Source organism: Falco punctatus (assembly GCF_963210335.1).
Source record: "Falco punctatus genome assembly, chromosome: 8".
Taxonomy (NCBI): Eukaryota; Metazoa; Chordata; class Aves; order Falconiformes; family Falconidae; genus Falco; species Falco punctatus.
Window position 1 is genome coordinate 37,692,913 of NC_137588.1, and position 20,781 is coordinate 37,713,693.

At 34.8% G+C, this 20,781-nt stretch overlaps 1 protein-coding gene across 1 annotated transcript in view; it reads right to left on the reverse strand.

Annotated features, from left to right (window-relative positions):
* LRP1B (LDL receptor related protein 1B) overlaps positions 1-20,781 on the reverse strand; it is a gene marked incomplete at its 5' end in the record, with an annotated part of 587,496 nt that overhangs the window by 193,132 nt on the left and 373,583 nt on the right. Inside the window, 5 exon segments of the mRNA XM_080399306.1 lie at positions 356-485; positions 896-1,030; positions 8,956-9,087; positions 10,968-11,093; positions 13,210-13,350. Coding sequence (XP_080255432.1) covers positions 356-485; positions 896-1,030; positions 8,956-9,087; positions 10,968-11,093; positions 13,210-13,350 — 664 coding nt within the window.

The following is a 20,781-nucleotide window of genomic DNA, read 5'->3' on the forward strand; positions in this document are numbered from 1 at the left end:
GTCTTCATTAGCTAATGTCACTTCCTCGGATCTGCTGGAAATTTAAGAACAGATTTAAGCATGCTTCCAAGCAACATCTAAATTTTGGTTGAAACGATGCCTTAGAAAATGAAAACTGTTTTGCAAAGAAAGTACGGTATGTCATGCATACAGAGACCAATGAAAAAACTCAACATATGACAAGAACAACACTTCTTTCCACCCGTGCTTAGTGACAGTACAATAGTTTCCAATACGATACATTTTGGTTTTAACTGCTTATCCATTAGAACAATGGCCTTGATTGACCTATCTAAGAGCTTCAATGGTAGCATGCAAACTTTAAAAGAAATGCAAGTAGCCATGGACATGTTACCCTTTTTCTGGGTGTACCGCAATAGATCTTGGCTGGTCCAAACCCTGGGATATAATAACATATCGGAATGAGCCATTGAGCCTGGCAACTTCTATTAAGTTGAAGCCATGATCCGTCCAATATATGTTACCTAGGAAAAAATACATTTAAGTTACTGGAAAAAGAAAAGACTACTTGAAAAGTGTTTAAATCTTAAGTGCTTAAGTTAGGACCAGAAACTAACTGCTTTATTTTAATTATATGTGTCTTTTATTTGCAATTTTAAGGCTTACTCAGCCTTCCATTTTAAAGTATACACTTGTATTTGTGGTTGTCCCAGTTAAGACTGCCCATCTAATAAATAGCATCCAAGATATTTAAGTATTTTTTCTGTCTGTAGTAACACTGCAAAAACAAGTGGTTGTATCTTCAAAGAAAAATATCCAGACGTTTAGAACATTAGAAATTAGCGATGAAAGCAAATCAAGTTAATCTTGAGCTGAAGATACAAGAGTGTACTGGCAGAAATCATGACAAGTCCTGAAGTAGGTGAAGACCTACCTGCTATCCAGTCCACTGCAATGCCTTCAACTCTTCCCAAACCATTTGTAACAATGTCTTCTTTCCATGTTTGGTCTCGTTTAGATCTGCTAATTTTGTTGAAACCCATGTCTGTCCAATAGATTGTATCATTTCCTATAAAATACATAGCAAGGATTCTGAGACTAATTCAGTTACTTCAGTCCAAGTATCCACATCAGTAACTGTAAAAGCTGCCAATTATAATTTTATTAATAACCTTAGATTAAACAAAAGAATGGTGTCAAAACTATCATCTTTAATTACTCATTCTTTTTCCTTTTTTAATTTTATTTAAAATGATTATATCAGAATTCCAGGTTTTCTGCTGGTTGTTTAGTACTGCACATAGAACAGAACAGGGACGTAACAACAGGTGGAAGCTACTACCATTGTTAAAACTCACAATAAATATGTTGTCTTTTTTCTTTTTTTTTTCTAATAGGATAATGTTTGAAAAACATATCATTTTGTTTATTAACCCCCCATTCCAAAATACTCAGGAGTCTGAAAAAACGCAGTGTAAAACTGCCTTTACAGTCTTTTCCTTCAGTAATCATACAGATTGATTTTTGGCAGTATAAAATATTAACTAGAAAAAAAAATGTTGCATTTGAGAATGATACACTGAAAATAAAGAATTTACTCTAACCACAATTAATCTTTTATTTTAAATGTCCTGACAGCTTTCAGTGAGTCTTTTTTGGTGCTTTAAGGCATTTCAGCTGTCTTCCCTGCCATTCTGCATACAAGGTGTAAGAGAGGGACCATTATGTAGTCTTAAGAGTACAAACCTATTTTCACTGACCACTTAAACTTGTCAGCCAGGCTGACAATGTGGAGTGGCCAAAGCACAGACATGCATTTCTTTCTGTTCCTACAAAGTACCCTTAATAAGGAGATGGGGCAAACAAACTGATGACCCTCAAGCAGAATTATAAGTATTTCCATTGACAGAGCTCTGAGTTAACAATGCAGATATTCTGCAACCCACATTCTGGTTTCAAAGTCATCAGCTGGGGACCTCCCCAGTGGGCTGTTTTGCCTGGGAAAGACATTGCTTGGAGATAAACAGTATTTGTTCCTTCTTCTTTTTTTTCCCACACTTTATAGATCTGCTTCAAATTCCGAAAGAGTGAGAGAGTGTGTGTTGCTTATTTATATACTATACATATTCATAGATATATAAATATATATATATATACACATAGAAGTGTGTGTGTGTGTAAATATATATGTATGTATGTATAAAAGAAAAAACAAAACTTAGACAGATAACTCAATTTATAGACCAAACCAGTTTTGTATGCTCAAGAACCCTAGCCAAACGACAAATTCTTACTTCAAGTACCTCTAATATATAGATTGATTATCACATATGGGAGCCATATATTGTGCTACTTATTTCAAATAAGTACAAGAACTAGATGGATATTAATACTAGCTGCATATACATTCAACAATAAGATACTGATCTACAATTGTGTGCAAGTGTATGCTGAACACCCTTCAGTGGAATACAAGATATACAAAATTACTAAAAATTCTCATCTGAAAATATCTATTATGTTTACCAACTGGATAAGACATTCTATAAGTGAATTTTATGTATTTCATATTCCACTCTAATTCACCTCCATAAAAATAAACCATTTTGTATTCGTGCTATGACTATTTAAGTCAGCCATGTGAGCAAGAATCCACGTAACAGCTTAGAAACTGTTGTAAGAAACAAGAGATCTCTGTGGTTTTACTTCCATGACTGAATCTTAATGTATATAGCACAAATGATTTGGTAGTCTTGTCATCTGAAAGTAGTAGTTTTCAGTAATCAAAAAATTCAAACAACTGAATTACCTGGATTTGCTTCCAGATAGTCACATATTAAAGAGATAAAACCAATCTTTTTTTAAAAAAACCTGTCTCTCTCTTTAAAATATATAATTACACAAAACAGCCATTAAAAGTCTATCTAAATTACTAATTTACTTCCTGTAAAATGCAGTATTTTATGAAATGGCTTTGTTTTGCTAATGATAAACATTTCCTTAATACACAATATATTTGACCTGAATGTAAATAGGTAGAAAGTAACTAATAGTTACATACATGTACAAACATGAATGGTGAGGACACAGAAAATCATGGAGATACGCAGATATAACTTCAAGAGATACAAAAATACTTCCCAATAATCAAGGAAAACACATTTCCAAGATAAATATTACAGGAAGTGTGGTTTTAACATCTGTCAGATTGGATTTTTATTTAATTGGTAGTGTTCCTGTAAAATGATCAGCATTTTAAAGCAGAATATATTGGTTCTACAAACAAAAATTATGTAAGTAGTTTTGAGACTGGAACTAACCAGGGAAACTCAAGTAATATTTTCTGTATTGGAGGAAGTCCACAAAGTACATGCAGTTCACTGCTTCTAGAAAGTATCCTTAATAGTAAATGATAACAGCTTGAGTATGCAAAGATAATAATTACCCAACCATACGCTGATACTAAACCTCAGCTAACACATCACTTCCTTAAAATGATATTCTTTTACAGTCTTCTGTCTTACTTGCCAAAATTTTGTATCCTGAATTAAATCTTCATTAAACATAGCTATATACAGAGAGAGCATACTATACTCTTTTGCTGTACTGTGTGAAAGTAGCCAAGGAATTTGTTGTCAACAAACTAATAAAGATCCCTCTCGGTTTCAAATACAAATTTGCTGAATTTTGGTTCGCACTTGGATACAGATGCTATGGTCCAAACGACAAAACACCCTTGATTTTATGGATACGGCAATTTTTATGGGTTCCTTTCTATTAATAAACAAAGTTCTCTGTATCTCAATGAAACATGGAGTAACATTCTCAGTAAGACTCAACCACTGAAGATGCACGCCATGCAGAAGAAGCCAACACAAATTCAGATTAAGCAACTGGCCTTTATTTTGTTGTAGTCTGTTCACTTAAAAAAGTGGGTGACATTTTCACAGATCTGTGTGTCAATGCTGTCTCTGTCAGGTAGCACTATTAATACCGTAATCGCACAAACCTGTTTTGTTTTCCTAATTACTTCTGAAAATGACACGGAGATGGAAACTCCCTTCAGCATCTGGTTCCTGAAGTCAGTTCTGGCTTCAAATAGATGGAAAGAAGGCCTATACTCAATTTGGTGCTTTCAGTATCTATTCTATTGCTGGAATCCAAAGAGAACTACTACCTGGACACGACAGTCACCACAACATGAGAAACAACTGTCTGCAGCTTCATGCAGCTTCTGCAAACATTTTAATAAGTGGCAATTACTAGTAAACATGGCCTCACATTGACGCCTACAGTCTGCAGGCAGCTTATCCCTGAAAATTAATGCAATTTAATGCATTAGTATTTTGCCAGTAAAATCCTGTAACTCAAAATTCAACATATGAAGTATTTGCTGAATATTAACTCTTAGTCTGTAAATGTTCAAAATGCTTATTTTGACAAAGAGAGTAAAATCTATTCTCCTCCCACCTATACATAACTTTACGTACACCACAGATACAAACACCTGGAGGAATAATGATGGCATGAGTATGAGTGGGACAGACAATTGAGATGGAAGTGTGGAAAATATGTGACAGAACATGTCTGGGTTCCCAGCTCCCATTAAGTTCAGCAAAACTCAGTGAGGGACTGGGAAGACTCTGCTTTTCACTGAGACAAAATCTTGCAAATCTTAAACTGTTTCTGAGATTAACTGCTGCAGAACTGAAAGGAGCTCAGCAATAACACTGTATTATTTAAAAAATATCAACAATTTTAACTATCAGCCCACCTTTATGGAGGCTTTTTGTTACTAATGAAAACATTAATGTTACTGCTCTGTATTGTACTTTAGACAGAAATGTTACTCCTCACTAAGTAGTTTGTGCCCTCCAAATCAGCAGGAGTTAGTGTCTCCTGATGAACATAACCTCTTTCTTACAGACATAGTTCTACCCATCAGTTTGAAGACCATCATTCTGACACTAAATACAATGTTCTCGTTTCTTCAATACTTAAAATGCCCTTAACGCCTCAAATACAGTAGTGTTTCTCTGCCACGCAGATTCTCCTCCAACCAGACCACACTTAAGCACACAGTACCTCCCACCATTTGAAATAATGACTTCAACAAATGCAAACCAGATATTAAGGTAAAAAGAACGGTGAGCTTCCTGGAACAATTTTAAGAGGAAAAAAACAATGAGTATTTGACTGACATACTATCAAAAAGTCGAGGAAAAAACCAATGAGTATTTGACTGACATACTATCAAAAAGTCTTCTGCAGCTTCAGAATCAATGTGATTACCTTTAACAATACCAAAATGAAAGGCTACTAGGATCACACTCAATGTTATAAACCTGTATCTTAAACAACACTGGCAACCCCACTTCCCAATGACTTCTGAAAAATTCTAAAGGACAAAATTACTCTTGTTGTTCTTTAATGAAAAGTTTGAAGTACCAAGACTCAGGGAGATAAAAGGTGTATTTATCTTTAGCTCTTTCATGTCTGCAAAAAATATTGCCTAAGTCTTTTAACTATAATGCACTACACTGTAATTTAGCCACTTTGCATACCTAAACATTACTGACAGTAGATCAAAATTTGGGAAAGTTTCACAATTAAGAATGAAATGCAAGCAATAGTCAATAATTAAAAAAACTCAAAATAAAAACTGAAAGTACCTCCATTTTCCCCTCTGAATCTTATTTGATGAGCAAAGGTTTTAGGAATGAATTCAGAGAATTCAAGGTAGGGTAAAAAATGAGAAAAAACAATTGCTTAAGCTGAAATGTAGTTGAAAGCTGTATCGTAACTTTTTATAACACAGTATCCCCTTGTGATTTCACTGCTAGAGATGATTTACATTCATGTTTAGCAATGCATTTGTCATTGTCAATCCTACTCATGTTTCTTGTGCTGTAACTGATTATCACGCAAGCTGGCAAACCTCAATTTCATCCTTCCTCAAATCTCATTTTTCCAAAAAGGTAAAAATTAGTACATGCATCTTATTCTTCCAAAATATTAATTTGGTATTGACTAGTGAAGTCACACTAAAACCAAACGTCTTTAAAGAAGGAGCTAGCATATCCTATAAGTAGGCTCTGCTAAAAAAAAAACACAACAAAAAACAAAAATCCCAAACCCAAAGAAAACACTAGATGAAAAATCCCCAACAAAATCCTACTATCAGTATTTTAGAATGAAAAGGTCAAATTTCAGATTTCTGTATTACATATCATAAATTTTATTTTTTTAAGGTTAAGTATACCATAATAAAAAATACAATCCCTGGAAAACCAATTGCGTTGTCTTAGTACTCTGTCACAAACACGTGCAGCTACCACTTCTCTGTCATCCTATGTGTTTCCAGGAATAGATGAAATCAGCTGTATCATTGGCTTTCTCACCTAAGATATGTGTACAAAGGCACAGGCTTTTAAGTGATTTTTTGTCTCAGTAGACTGTGACTGAACTATACCTATGATATAACGAAAGCTCTGAACATTAACTGTCACTACAAATATATATAAGCTGTCACTGCGAAAACATGCAAGTATGAGGGCACTGTAAAATGTTGCGTGAACTCAGAATTTTGCGAGGCAGAGCAGACACATGTCCTGGTTTCAGCTGGGATAGAGTTAATTTTCTTCTTAGTTGGTGCAGTGCTGTGTTTTGGATTTGGTGTGAAAACAATGTTGGTAAGGGATCTTTTCAGTTGTTCCTAGGCAATGTTTATACTCAGTCAAGGACGTTTCCCTTCTCGGGCCCTGCCAGGGAGAAGGCTGGAGGGGCACAAGAAATTGGGAGAGGACACAGCCAGGACAGGTGACACAAGCTAGCCAGAGGGATATTCATTACCATTGAACATCATGCTGAGTATGTAAGCTGGGGGTAGTTGGTCGGGGCCTGCTGGTCACTGCTCAGGTGTCTCATCAGTCAGTGGGTGGCCAGCAATTATATTGTGCATCACTTGTTTTCTTTTCTCACTTCCCTTTGGATTGCATTCATCTTCCCTTCCCCCTCCTTTTCATTATAGTTGTTCTTATCATTATTATTACTATTATCTTTTTTTCAAATTTTATTTTATTTTAATTATTAAATTGTTCTTATCTCCACTCTTGAGTTTTACATTCCTTCCCAATTCTCTTCCCCATCACTCGGTGTGGGGGACACAGTGACTGAGCGAGCAGCTGCGTGGTACTTAGTTGCTGGCTGGGGTTAAACCACGACAAGGTACAAGAGCATCAGTGGAGAAGGCAGGCCAAAAGGAGAGAAGATGTTAACGAATGTAACTCCTAACCTCTTAACAAAAGATTAGTGATGTCTGTGTGATGAAGTCAAACAGAACTAGCAGAAAAAGGTCTGTTTTTAATATGAAGGCATATATAAACATACACTTAAGCAAAAACTTAAGATCTCCAATGCTGAATTACAGGCAGAATTTGTTTCAAAATGACAGACAATGGAGTATGACAAAATAATTGTATGTTTCAGAAAGCCAATGTCTGTATGTATATAACATAGGTAACTTAAAATTTTATTTCTAAATTGCTCATTTGTAAACCAAATGGGTAACAAAAAAGCTTATAAGAATATCAGTTCAGAAGGAAGGCTGGTCAAAGAGACAATGGGTTAAAAATATAGAGATAACAACATGTTTTCAGGTCACTATTGGTCACAGATTTCTTACTTTCTTTAAACTAACCAAAAAATTCCAAATGTCCCCGAAGATTTTCAGACACCTTTTAGTACCAGTGGCAGATGTATCCAGTTACTTTTCTGGATGTATTGGCCCTGGCTGAGCCCCATAGCAGCCCTCATAGTGCTCTACTTATACTGGCAGCTAGAAAGGTGGCGATACCCCAGCAGGGTTTGAGCGCTGCTGAGCAGTGCTCGCACAGCACCAAGGCTCTCTCAAATATGCCTCCCTGCCCTCACCAGCAGGCTGGGGGTGGGCAAGATCTTGGGAAGGGACATAGCCAGGGCAGCTGACTCAAAGTGACCACCGGGATATTCCATACCACATGATGTCTTCTCAGTTCTAAAAGCTAAGAGAAAGGAGGAACGTGGGAGCATTTGTTATTTACATTTGTCTTCCAGAACCCTGCTTCCTGGGAAGTGGCCGAATATTATCTGCTGATGCAAAGTAGAAAATAACATATTTTGTTTTCCTTCACTTCCATGCACATGGCTTTTTCTGTTGCTGCATTAAACTGCCTTTACCTAGACCCACAAGTTATGGGGGTTTTCCATCTTCTCCCCTCCCTGTTCTGCTGAGGTGGTGAATGATAGAGAGGCTTGGTGGGAACCTGGCATCCAGCCAAGGTCAACCCACCACACAGGATCTAATCATTAGGTTTTGTCCTGTTTTTCACATGCATGCAAAACAGAAACCTCCTAATTTCATATGAAATTTGTGAGGCCAAACAAAAATCTGATTCCTATTTATACACTGCAGTGGAAAGGAATGGAGTGTACTCAATATAGAAATGCCTGTTCTTGCAGGCTGTTAGAGCATCCACTTCTAAAAAGAAGAAACAGACACAGTTGACTTGTATCCTGCAGTGAAGTGGCTGAGGTTTACTGGACAGAAAGAAAACTATCCCACTCAGCCGTCAAAACCACCTGCTAGGTACTATGCATAGGACAAAAAATTCAGTAGAAAAAGTGTCATGACAGGAACAAACTTTTTTTTCTATGAAAGAGGAACTAATGAAACCTGCTCTCCTACAGATTTATGATCAGTTTCTGTAAAACCACCAGTTTCCTATTCAAGTTCTCCATGATGTCTCCTCTGAAAAACTACATGTACATAATAGATGGCTTTCTATTTTCTGTAAATAATAATAGCTAGTGGTTAACACTAACAACCAATCAACTTTAATTTCTTTAAATATAGTTTTAATTACGCAGAAGGTTTGAAAACTGGGGGTTGATTTCATTTGCAAGAATAGTATACAATATTTACGATACATACAATAAACTATACATAATACTTACCTGCATGGAAATCTATGCCCACAGCAAATGAAGTTCCAGATACAGGCATTAAAGCATCCATTTTATCATTTGGATCAAGAGGAATCCCTCTGATTCCTTCATGAACAGAATACATAAGAAATGATTCAATACCTATAGAAAAAATAAAATAACCAATTAGAGCACCTTCCCGATTAACAAGACTTGAGGAAGTAACAAGGACTAGACATAGTTCTCCAAAACTGCGCCATAGTTTTCAGCAATGAAAACTCCATCTCTTTGAAAAAACATCCATATATTATTATGGTGTATTTCTAATTAAATAATAAATGCAGTCTTATAAAGAGAAGGGAAACACTGTCCATTTCAAGCATCACCTTATACTTAGTGTAATTAGGAATAATGAAAATAAAACGAGTAGAAAATGTTTTTGAATTATGAGAAATTTAAGAATATTCTCTATTTACATCTGCAACTCCTGTACATGTTCAGCAAGAGGCAATTTGAAAGAACTTGTGTAGAAAGAGGACTCAAGACTGTAAACTGTCTTTTGAGGCACGGGATTCATATCACATCATTTAGTCATGAACACTTCCATTACAGAAAACAGACAGAAATACATAGTTTTAGTGAGCAATGCAGTTGCTGCATTTTAAGTGTCTGTTTTCATGTTGGATTAATCACACTCCAGGCGCACCTATTTCTGTTAAGTAGGAAGAAATTCTGCTGCGCAGAGGTCTTGTTACGTAGTCATTCTAAGTTCAGATGAATCACACCTAGTTGTTGACAACCAAAATTGGAACAAATACTTCGTTGCCCTTATCTGTTCATGTATCAAAACATTTTTAAGTTAAAAGGAAATTATGCAGCATTATGATACATAACTCATATTATTAAAGAATTTTAACTACCATACATAAATTAGTTCCTTTCTCTTCACGCCAATTCTTTGAAAATTTCTTTCTGTGTAAAAAGCCAGCCAGTAGAAGACAATAAGAATGTGGACTAAAAAGTTTCAGGTAGAGAATCACAATTTTTTTTTCACAGGAAGAAGAAATCTAGCTAGCAAATAAAAAAGAATACTGAACAAGTACATATGTACAGGATAGTGCTTGTCAGTTTATAATCCATGAATTTTCAAGACAGAATAAAAATGTTTTTGACTCACGACCTCTTCTTAATTGAAGTGAAATTTAATCATAAAAAGATGTTATGATCTAGAAAGCAGCATATCTAGACGTAAAGGAGGAATACACTTCAAATAAAAAGCACGCACCAGTTTTAACATTACCCACAAGTGAATGCTACAAGAAATTGTAAAAGTAAAAATACTACTTTAAAAAGGAATAAAAAACCGTTACGATCATGTTATTGTCACATAGGAAAAGCAGTAAAGAAGCAGAAAAGCCACTTTTACGTTGCTTAATGCTGCCTCCATGTATACACTACTATTAGCTAGATGAGGTAGCAATCCTTCATAGGAATAAATAATACTAAATATATACAACAGTAAGGCATGTTGACCATAAGGCTGTTTTGTATTATTCGAGCAAAATGTAAGACACTGGGTGTAAGCTATGTTTTGACTTTCTCCTCCTCAAATAGGCAAAATATTTATATATAAATAAATAAATAATCAGGTCTTACTTTATATTAAGAGCAATGCAATAGGATGAGATACCCAACCTTACAGATACTGTAGCCTATAATTTAGTTTAAAAATAAGCTCCATGACCTTGAACAAATATGTACTGCTCTTGATGATGGCTCTGATGGTCTGATTTTCTGCCTACATTTTTAGAAGAAATTAAAAAGTATTTCTCAGTTTCCAGAAAGATCTACGCAGAACAAAAGAAAGAAATTAAAAGCTAAATTTAAATGCTGTCCTAACCACGACAGACATTTCACTGTTACTGCTTTGATCAAGCATATTAAGTATAGTTATTCAATTTGAAATTAATAAAGTTTATTTACTCTATATTATAGTGTTCCCATAAAATTGAAGTTAGAATAAATCCTGAAAGCCATTTTACCTTTGCATGCCATGCGGTTTTTTTGAAGGTTGTAGCCTACTGTACACACACAAGTCCTGGTGGTTTCTGATGTTGGTAAACAAAGCTGGGAGCATCCACCATTGTTTAACTGACAGGAATTGCTACCTAATACATGATAAGAAAAGAGGCAGAAGAAAAAAAAAAATGAACAGTGCAATCCTGACTAAAACTGAGTGTTTGCATCAATTTTTTTTAGTATTACCAATCCCAAATTTTGTTCAGATAACTTCTCTGAAAAATTGAGATATGCATCAAATATTTCAGGCTATGCTACTATGCATATATTCTTCCATACTTCACTCTTACAGTATTTTATCTGCACGCTCAGAATAGTGGGTTTTTTTACTCTATTTGTTAAAAAAACTCCATTTTCTGAAGAAGAATTTGCTTATTTTAAAGTAAATTCATATGATAAAACTGAAAATAGTATATTAAATCTGGAGTAATGATGATGAAATCTTACTGACATTAGCCTAGAAGGTGTACCTCCATCTAGACCACGAGCAAATCACTGATTATATTGTAACCATTCATCAAATGTTGTATTAACCTCATTATCTTCACGGACCGTTTGTTTTAGTATATTTAAGATACACTCCAACGTGATCTCACAGATATATGATCCTACTTCTTAATCACAATAATATTTACTTTTAAATAATAGATGAACATTTTTAATGACATTTAAACCACAAAATATACACAGTACAATAAACGCAGCTCAGAAATTTGAAGCTTCATGAAGAAACACCTAAGTCTACTAAGGCATGAGAGGAATGAGCTGATTACAAGTTACCAAGCCCATATGAATCAGAGCACTACTTGTCACATTTATCTCTGCATTCCTAATTTTGAAGTAGAAAGTATTTTTCCATCTGAACTCATATATGTTTTCTAAAGATCCAACCATACAAATGGAAAAGACAGATGAGGTTTCAAATTCTTAGGTATCCTCAGACAAGCAGACAAACTGTATAGTTAAAAAAAATAAAAAATCTAGGACACCAGGTTTGGATACAGTAAAATTTGTAATTGTCCTCACATCATGCCTGCTCTCACGTCACCTTCATTTAATGAAATGCAAGAAGCACACAAAATATGCAAGGATTCATTAAAAAAACCCTGCAAGCGTAAAGCTGAATTCCATCTACAGTGTTTCAGTCTTATATCCCAAACCTCAACATTGTTCCCTGTAAAAATACAGATCAGTAAGGTGACATTTCACAACACACTGAAATTACAGTTAAAGTTCAGTAGTAGAAAAAGAACATTTTCTTTATTTTTTTTATTTTTTTTACTTTTGTGCAATGTAAGATGCATATTAGTGCCACAGACACCAGACACTGCTACCATTTGGGTACTCATGAAGCTAACTGTATGTCTCCATAGTAGGGAGTTCAAGCAGTTTAAAATGATAGAAACAGTACTGAAGGCCTTAATTTTTATTACTTACTGTTCCACCACATTTAAAACTAAGCACCGGGCTGGAGAAGCACCTTTGGTGTTTCCTAGATTAGGTAACATGGCAAGTGTTCCCAGAAGTGCTCAATATGGAACTGAATTAATGTATTCTATGCAAAGACTACTTATTGTATTAAACAATCCCGTGCTCTTTTGGTAACTTCTCCACAAAATGAAATAATTTGTTTCATGCAGATAAAATCCTTAACATTTTCAGCAGATGGAATCAGAAGTAATATCTCAAATGTTTCCATCTCTGATCTCCAAATTTGTAAAACTGTGTGCATGACCCCAAATTACACTTTTTCATATTATCTTAGCTCCCACTTTGTTAACTAAGTTTTAGCAGTATTAGCAATATTCCTGCCTCTTCCTGTTGTCTCACTTTTGATTCATACTGCTGTCACTCTGTCAATTTTGATGAATTAAACTGAATTAAAACAAATTGATAATGAAAACTATTAATGAATTCTCTCATAATACTAAAAATTTCAGTAGAGAGCAAGTGCACACTAACTGATATTTTTTAATTGAAAATTTTAAACTTAGATTCTCTGAAAGAACTTCAAACTTCACAATACTGTAAACTTCAGAAAACACCTGATAAATTAAAATACATCCAGCAGATATGCCAGATCAATTATCCTACTCTATACAGTAATATATTCAATAATAAAATATTTTATAGTATTTTACACTGAATTACAATTAAATAGATGCAGTCTAAGAGTTGGTTAAACATGCTTAAACTTTAACATACCTTGCTGGGCTGCTTTATCATACACTTTCATATGTACAACACCTGAAGTCTTGTTTCGCAGGACAGTTGGGTTTCTTCCATCTTTTTTGCTACAGGTACCAATCTGAGCTAAATTCTGGTCCGCCCACCAAAGCTTTTTATCTGTAAAATTTTCAATTTTCAAAAATTAAGAGGATCATTAAAAAATTATATAGAATTGAAACCCAAGGTGGGGAAAAAGCTTTTGAGGTTAATTCTCAGATCAATTTTAAGGAAAACTGCTCAAAGAATAAAGTCAGTTCCTTTATTTTAAAACCAGAAATTTTGGATTTGTAGATTTTTTTCTTAGGTGTAAAAACTGTATTACGCCCAAATTAACTGAAAGTTAGAGAACTTTATTCACAGATCATGTACTACTACAACAAAGGGTTTATTCTCAAACTTTGTTATATTCATTCATCATGTACACAGAGATGACAGGAACTCTGGTTCCAGGTTTACATTACTTGTCTGGAGTATTCAAATGAAGAAGCATGACAATTACCATTAAAATAATTAAGAATCTTGTTACGGTCTTAAATAAATTATTGAAAGTACCAACTTACATTGATAGCAACTTTTTCATCATCATTTACACAACATTTTAAAATAATAGAAAAAATGAGACATGCTATGTACATACTAGCATAAAACATCAAACCATCCTTCACCGATCCACACATGCAGAATACTTGAATTATAGTAGGAAGGACTTGTCAAAAATTTATGACAGAATTCTCACTTGATGCACATCTACAGTACATGCAACGCATTTTTCAAGTGTAGGATTTCAGGTGACTTCAGTCATGAAGATTTCACTTAAATGCAGAGAGGATACTAAGTGACAGGATAGAATAACTGAGTTTGATCATATTGCTGTGGACACATTGGTTAATGTGGAATGTAAAATTTAATTAAAAAAGAAATAAAGATACAAACATCAGTATTCATGTTAAGATAATCTTCACAAGAATTTAAATAAGAGTGTACGAAGGCAAGAAGTTTAAAAGAAATCTCAAGAAACTGAAAGGTATACATGAGATGTATACTGTCTCCTTCATTTCACTTACATCACTTCAGGAAAATGTTCTTTTTTAAGCCACATTAACATAATTTAAATGTCAACACTAGGGATTACTTCAGTTTTGTTCAGAAATATACAACACTTACCAGTCTTATCAGTCTGTCATTTTGAGACTTTGACTCATAACCCGCTAGAACTAGTGAAAGCCTCTCCAATTAAAGAGTTTGCAAGTCTTTCATTCATCTAGCGAAAGCTAGTAAGATGCCTCAGTGTTAATGACTTATAAATTTGTTAGGGTAATAATCTTTACTAGTTTTCCTCAATTCAGTATGAGGGTAGTATTCCCACCAAGTTTTGAATATTTCATGTTTCATGCCATCACTCCATATTGTATAAATGGGGTATAAAATAAGTCATAGCATTCACAAAGCAGAAAGAAAAAAGCAAAGACCACCTATCAGGAAACACAGCAGGAAGAAATGTTGCAAATAGAAGAAAAGAATATGAAATACACAGTTTGAAAACCTTCCTAGCAGCTGTCATAAAAAATTTAAATTCCGTATTGCGAAAGTTTGGGAGACAGAGTAGGTTAAAATGAGGGGATATGAAAAGAACACTAGAGATATTCTTTACCTTGGTATTTCGTTATAATACTACACATATAAAAGGCCACAGTTAATAGCTTTAGTGTAGCTCTGAAGGATGACATCAAGATCATAGAACTGCTTTCTACCACAGCTATGTCCTGTCAGTGTTTCACTGAAGATGCTGAGCTGATGATGGAAAAGCTCTTTAGTATGGCACTGCTACTTTTAACAGCCATACTGTCACGGAATACAGTCAAATGTCCTACATCAGAGGTGCCCCCAGACTTCACCCTTATCTCACACCTGAGACTATCACAACTTGAGTATTAGGGTACTGACAGCCAAGATGTGCTTTTACGATTTGCCATGTGCCAAGAGAGAAAAAAAAAACCCCAACTTTAAATTTCACATATGCAGGCACCAGCATTGCCTAGTCAAGGTGGAATAATTTTTTTAACACAAACTAATATATTCTACATATATGTATTCCATGACGTCCATGGCAATTGTTCAGTTCAGAGAAAACTAAAGAATGCACTGAAATAGTGGAAGTGTATTTCTGAAAGGCAAGCAAACTTTTGTCAGATCCAAAAGTATAATAAACATAGTAAGGATGCTTACTGTCTAATTTTAACAGACTAAACACTTGAGAACTTAAACTCGCTTCCAAAACAGGGACTCAGCTAACTCATAGCAACTGAATGTTCACAGTGAAGAGCTCCTTACCTAACCAATGCCAAGTCCTTCAGCTGTTTCCCTTATAACATAATCTGTTCATTTTTATCATAATTAATTTCAGCCAGCTTGTTCCCATTATTCATCAATGTCAATGGTTGCTGGAAGCAAAGCAAATCAGTCCTTTCCTGTCTGGGTGAGACTGAAACACAGAGCATACCGAACATACAGAAAACACTTAGGCAACGCTAACTCTTAATGTCATCCTTCAGACATTGCATAAAAGCATTACTTCAGTGGAGAACTTCCTAATGTTTCTAGCTGTAGATAAACAAACGCAATGCAAAGCACTGCCAGCTATTTCTATCAAGTGTAACGGGAACAACAACCACCCATATTCTATTTTTCACAGTAAAAGCACGAGATACTGCTGCTAGCTTTTGATATTTTTTTTTTAAACCATAAGAAAAATCAATGCACAGAGCTAATGCAACTTTTGTCAAAATACAGATTTACTTTCGAAGTGAAACTAAGAACACACATATGCCATCCTTCCCTGATGAACCCAAAAGCCACCCTATACAAAATCTTGTCTGACCGAGCCCTGCATCCTGCAAAAGAGCGGAATGATTGACTAGTTGAATCCCTTCAGTTTGCTGGCAGCCAGATGGCCATGCAGCACATGTGCTGGCCAGCACGTCACTTCATGTGTAGCTCCACAGTGGCAACAGCCTGCATTTTGTTTTGACACAAAAAAGATGGGGAATGGAATGGAGAGAAAAGAGAGGAGAAATTTAAGGACTACATGAAGAAAATGGGGTAGCGTGACAGCAGATTGTGGAACTGGGAATGGGTGCAGGCTCTACAAGTGGTTTCATGTACAGACATCTGTTGTGCAGAAGAGCAAGAGAGAAACTGGGGTGAGGTCTTGGGGTGAAAGACATGAGGTATTGCACTGGAGGTATTACGGAAAGAAGTTATAGAGGAAAGCTGATGGTACCATGTTATTAAGATTCAGGAGACATGAAAGCAGTCTTTACCACTTACACTTTTGCTGCAACAACTGCTGATTTGAGGCTACTTCCACAGAAAGATGTAAATTAGAATGTCTAGCTTTATATGGAAATTCTACTGACTTTACTCTAGGGAAGAAATTAATTTTCACATGTCAACATAATTGCTTGTAACGATAAACCACATTTTTCATTAAAAGCAAATTACAATCAATAACTATGAAATCTTGAAAAAAAAAAAAACCAAAACCAAAAACAAAACCAAAAGCAGACTTTACCTCCCAATTCATCAGAATATAATTATTAAACAGCTTTGACAGCAAACAAACTTTAGTAAACTAATGGCCAAAAGCTGACACAGGAACCATAGTCAGTCTTCTGATTTCAAGTCCTTAACACATTAGCCCTCACAATCTCGAGTATGCACAGACGTATGAGGTGGCATGAATGTTCTTGGTTGCCAAGTTAACAGAGTCCGTAATACGTTTCACGGTGTCTGTTTCACATTTTCTTTGAATGCCAGAAACCGCTGCCTGAGTCTTTACTCCAGTCACAAGCCTTAAGCAGTATGATGACCTCCTTCCAACTCACTGGGGACTATCAGTTTCTCTTGAATTAGTCAAGCCATTCATCTTAGTGACTGTCTTAACACTCTGTAGCTAACCATTTCAGAAAGGAAGTTACGGAGTCTTATGTTCTGGATTTAAAATTATAATTCTGAGGATCCACAACTACTATTTTTCCTATATTCCTACCTAAAGAAGCTTAAGCTATTTTGTCAGTACAATTTAATTAATGAAATAAAATGCAGTTCTGGTACTAGCCTTCTAGGAAGCCTCTGTAAAGAAAGAAGCTTTCAGTGGCCCATTTCTGTTATACTCTCCGAGTTAATAAAATGGTATGAACTCAAGGGCAAGCAACTCCCCCATCTGCTCTCAGCCTTTTGGAAAACTATTTTAAACAAACTGAACTAGCTAACATTTTAATACCATATTACCTCAGACCTAGATTTGACCAACAGTCTCAAAGGCAACACAACATAGTTTTTGCGTGAGTGTTAAGTGTAACCATGAAAGGGAAAACAACAGAAAAAGGAAAATAGCAGTCATCTGAATTCAACTCTATCTTCTGTTTGTCACATACATTTTTAAACCAGAAAAATGTAAATGGCAGTATATGGACAGTATGACATGCTTAGGTTACTAACAAACTACTGCTTTCCAGTGAGTTACTCATTCACTCATGACTACATTTAAAGTATTAATTACTGTGAAATATAATCTTGCAGCAATGTTCTACATGAAGAAAAAGTACTAATATCTCTCTTTTTTTTCCTCCAAATACTTCTGTATCTTTTAAACATCCTAAATGAAATAATTAAGTGGGGCAAGTCTGTATAATTGCGAGTTTTACATCATCAGCATTTTCATTTTAGACAGAAATAATTATTACTGTCGATGAACCAACAGTAAAACCGTAGACTGAGAAAACTTCTAAATTTCAGGAACACTGCATTTCCAGCAAATATTGTGTATTAACTTCATTTCCTTTTCAGTTAAACGAGGTATTGCCTATGCTGCAGGTTTGATACTTTATAGATCCAGACAGTTGAGTGTTCCATGATGAAAACTGTAGATCTGAAAAATCATTTCCATTGCAGTAACTGTAAAAAGTTACTGCACAAAAGAAAACAAACTCTGAAAGTATCAAGGAAAAAAAGCATTTACTGAGCAGTCTTCACAGGTATATGATAGGACAACCACCTACAGAAGACAAATATTCTGAATATGAAGACTTAGAAACATAAATGGAACTCTCAAGGGAAACCTAGGTAAAAAACATAAAGGAAATCTACCATCTTATGCATGCAAAAATACTAGAATTGACTGAAAGAGAAGATCACCCTGTGATATCAATCTGTTAAATGAGTAGTAGCTTACATCTGATGGTTCTTTCATCAGACAATCCTTAGAACAAGGAGTTCCTGTGCTCAGCTTTGGTGTTGGGATTACAGTAAAACAGATATTCTTATCTCACATGAGAGTGACTATGTGATATAAACCATAAGGGAATTCATGGGAATGTGACTTTTTTTTTTTTTCTGTGAGATTATGACCCACAATAATGAATTACCTATCCTAGAAGTTTAGGCTAACATTTTCAATTAAATGACTGTATGTGAAGAAGTGATTACAGCCTTCAAATTCTCTATTTGAAGGATATAAAATCAAATTAAAGACATTTATCCTCAAATCTGAATGGCCCATTAAATAATTTTTGTAATGACTGCTGTCTTACACATGGAATACAAGAACTTACTGATTTACACATCCATACCCATCCATAAAATGGCTTTGGTTTTGTTTTTGGTTTTTTGGGGTTTGGTTTTTTCTGTTGGTTGGTTACAAAAACCTCAAATAACCAAGCAACCAACTTTGCATATTCTTTTACAATGAGATGAAGGCATGCCATGTACTTTATCAAAAAGTTAAATTACTAATAATTTTCTACACCATTTTATTAATTTCTCCCTTTTTGTATTAGTATGGAGCCAAACCATTTCTACTTCACTACGTTCCACCATGTACCTCTTTTGCTTACTAAGCTATTAAATGAGACTTGAAGCTTTCATATACAGTTAACAGTATCTAGCCAATTTCCTTCAGTGGTGTTGGAGATGTCAAATCATAGAGTTCTTCTCCCTTCATGACAGAAAAAACAAAAATCATTACAGCATAAACTCATTACTAATCCTTGAAGTATTTGAGTGTGAACACAGAAGCTGAGTAGTCTCCTACATCGCCTGTACCGTTAAAAAGGATAAATCACAACAAATCACAAGTGAATACTCAAAATACACTTCAAAATTATTCTTTTATCTTCCTCTTCCATCCTTGCTAGCATGACAACTATATTAACACATCATTAAAAATATAACTTATAAAATCTTACTGAACTAGTATTTATTCTTTTACATGGAGGCTTTATATGGTGCACTTCAAGTTTTAGAAAGACATATGGATAGAGTACAGGGAGTTAAATGAGGGAGTTCAAGCAAATCCTGACATTTCTGATATATTAACAAAAAACAAACAAAACCAAACACAAAAGGAAACAAAAAAAACCAACCCACAAATCCTTAAGTGCAATCTTGAGGTTAAACACTTCCGACTACCTGCCCAAAAAACAACAAACTGGTCACAGCCGACCAGTTATGCCCCAAGACCTAAACAATATAGGTTTTAATTCTTCATAAACTGCTGGATGGCCAATATATGCCACAACAGTGTCTCATAAAAAAAAACCAAAAAACAAAAACAAAAAACAACAAAATAATCAAAAAATACCTATATGTTATACACCTATTTTTGAGCAAAATTCTAAGTAGAATTTTGGACTATTTCTCTCTGTGCTACTAATATATTCTTGCAGGAGGTAACTCATATGATTTCTAGTATCAGGATTACTTATTTCCATATTAATTTTAAAATACAGCATATGATTTCACAAAACCAGTTTACTTTAGCATAAAGACAACTTGCTTTCACAAACCACAGAAGAATTTGAAACCTTTAAATATCAAATGGAAGTTAAATGATTTAGTTGCTTGATGATGCTAACAAGAGTGTTATTCAGTCACTAATTACAATCTTGTTGCTGAACCTGGGTTATAATATAGATTAAAATTGTTGTATTTATCCATTCTGTTGGGTAATTAGCATTAAGTGCAGCAACATATTGGGGAACAGCAATTTGAAATGCCAAAAATTGCTACGCTAGCATTGTGGACAGTCCTTTGGAGATTTGAAGCAGCACTCTGAATGCAAATTTTGATGGGCCATTAGTTTTCATTAATGGTGGTTTGAGTATTTATGGAAGACAACTATGTACTGTACTTAAAACTGGGCAAATTGCCTAGATATATTTCATATATTAATGCTAATGTAATGAATGATGTTATGGCAATTAGAAGACTGATGACTTGGAAAATTAAGGTGTATGTATCTGAAGTTTCCTGATCTAAGCAGCCCCTTTCACTTTGCAATTATGTCCAGCAAAGTCATATCTCCCAACATTTGAGTTACTAGAAATGCATTTTGGTGTCATATTTGAAACTTTATTTAGGATAAACCCAAAATCAAATAACCAATATATCATTTAACTACATAATTGACATAAAATGGTGGCATGAAGATATTTTGGTAACATTGAACACATATTTTCTGTCTGAAATGAAATACTGTAATTGTTTCTG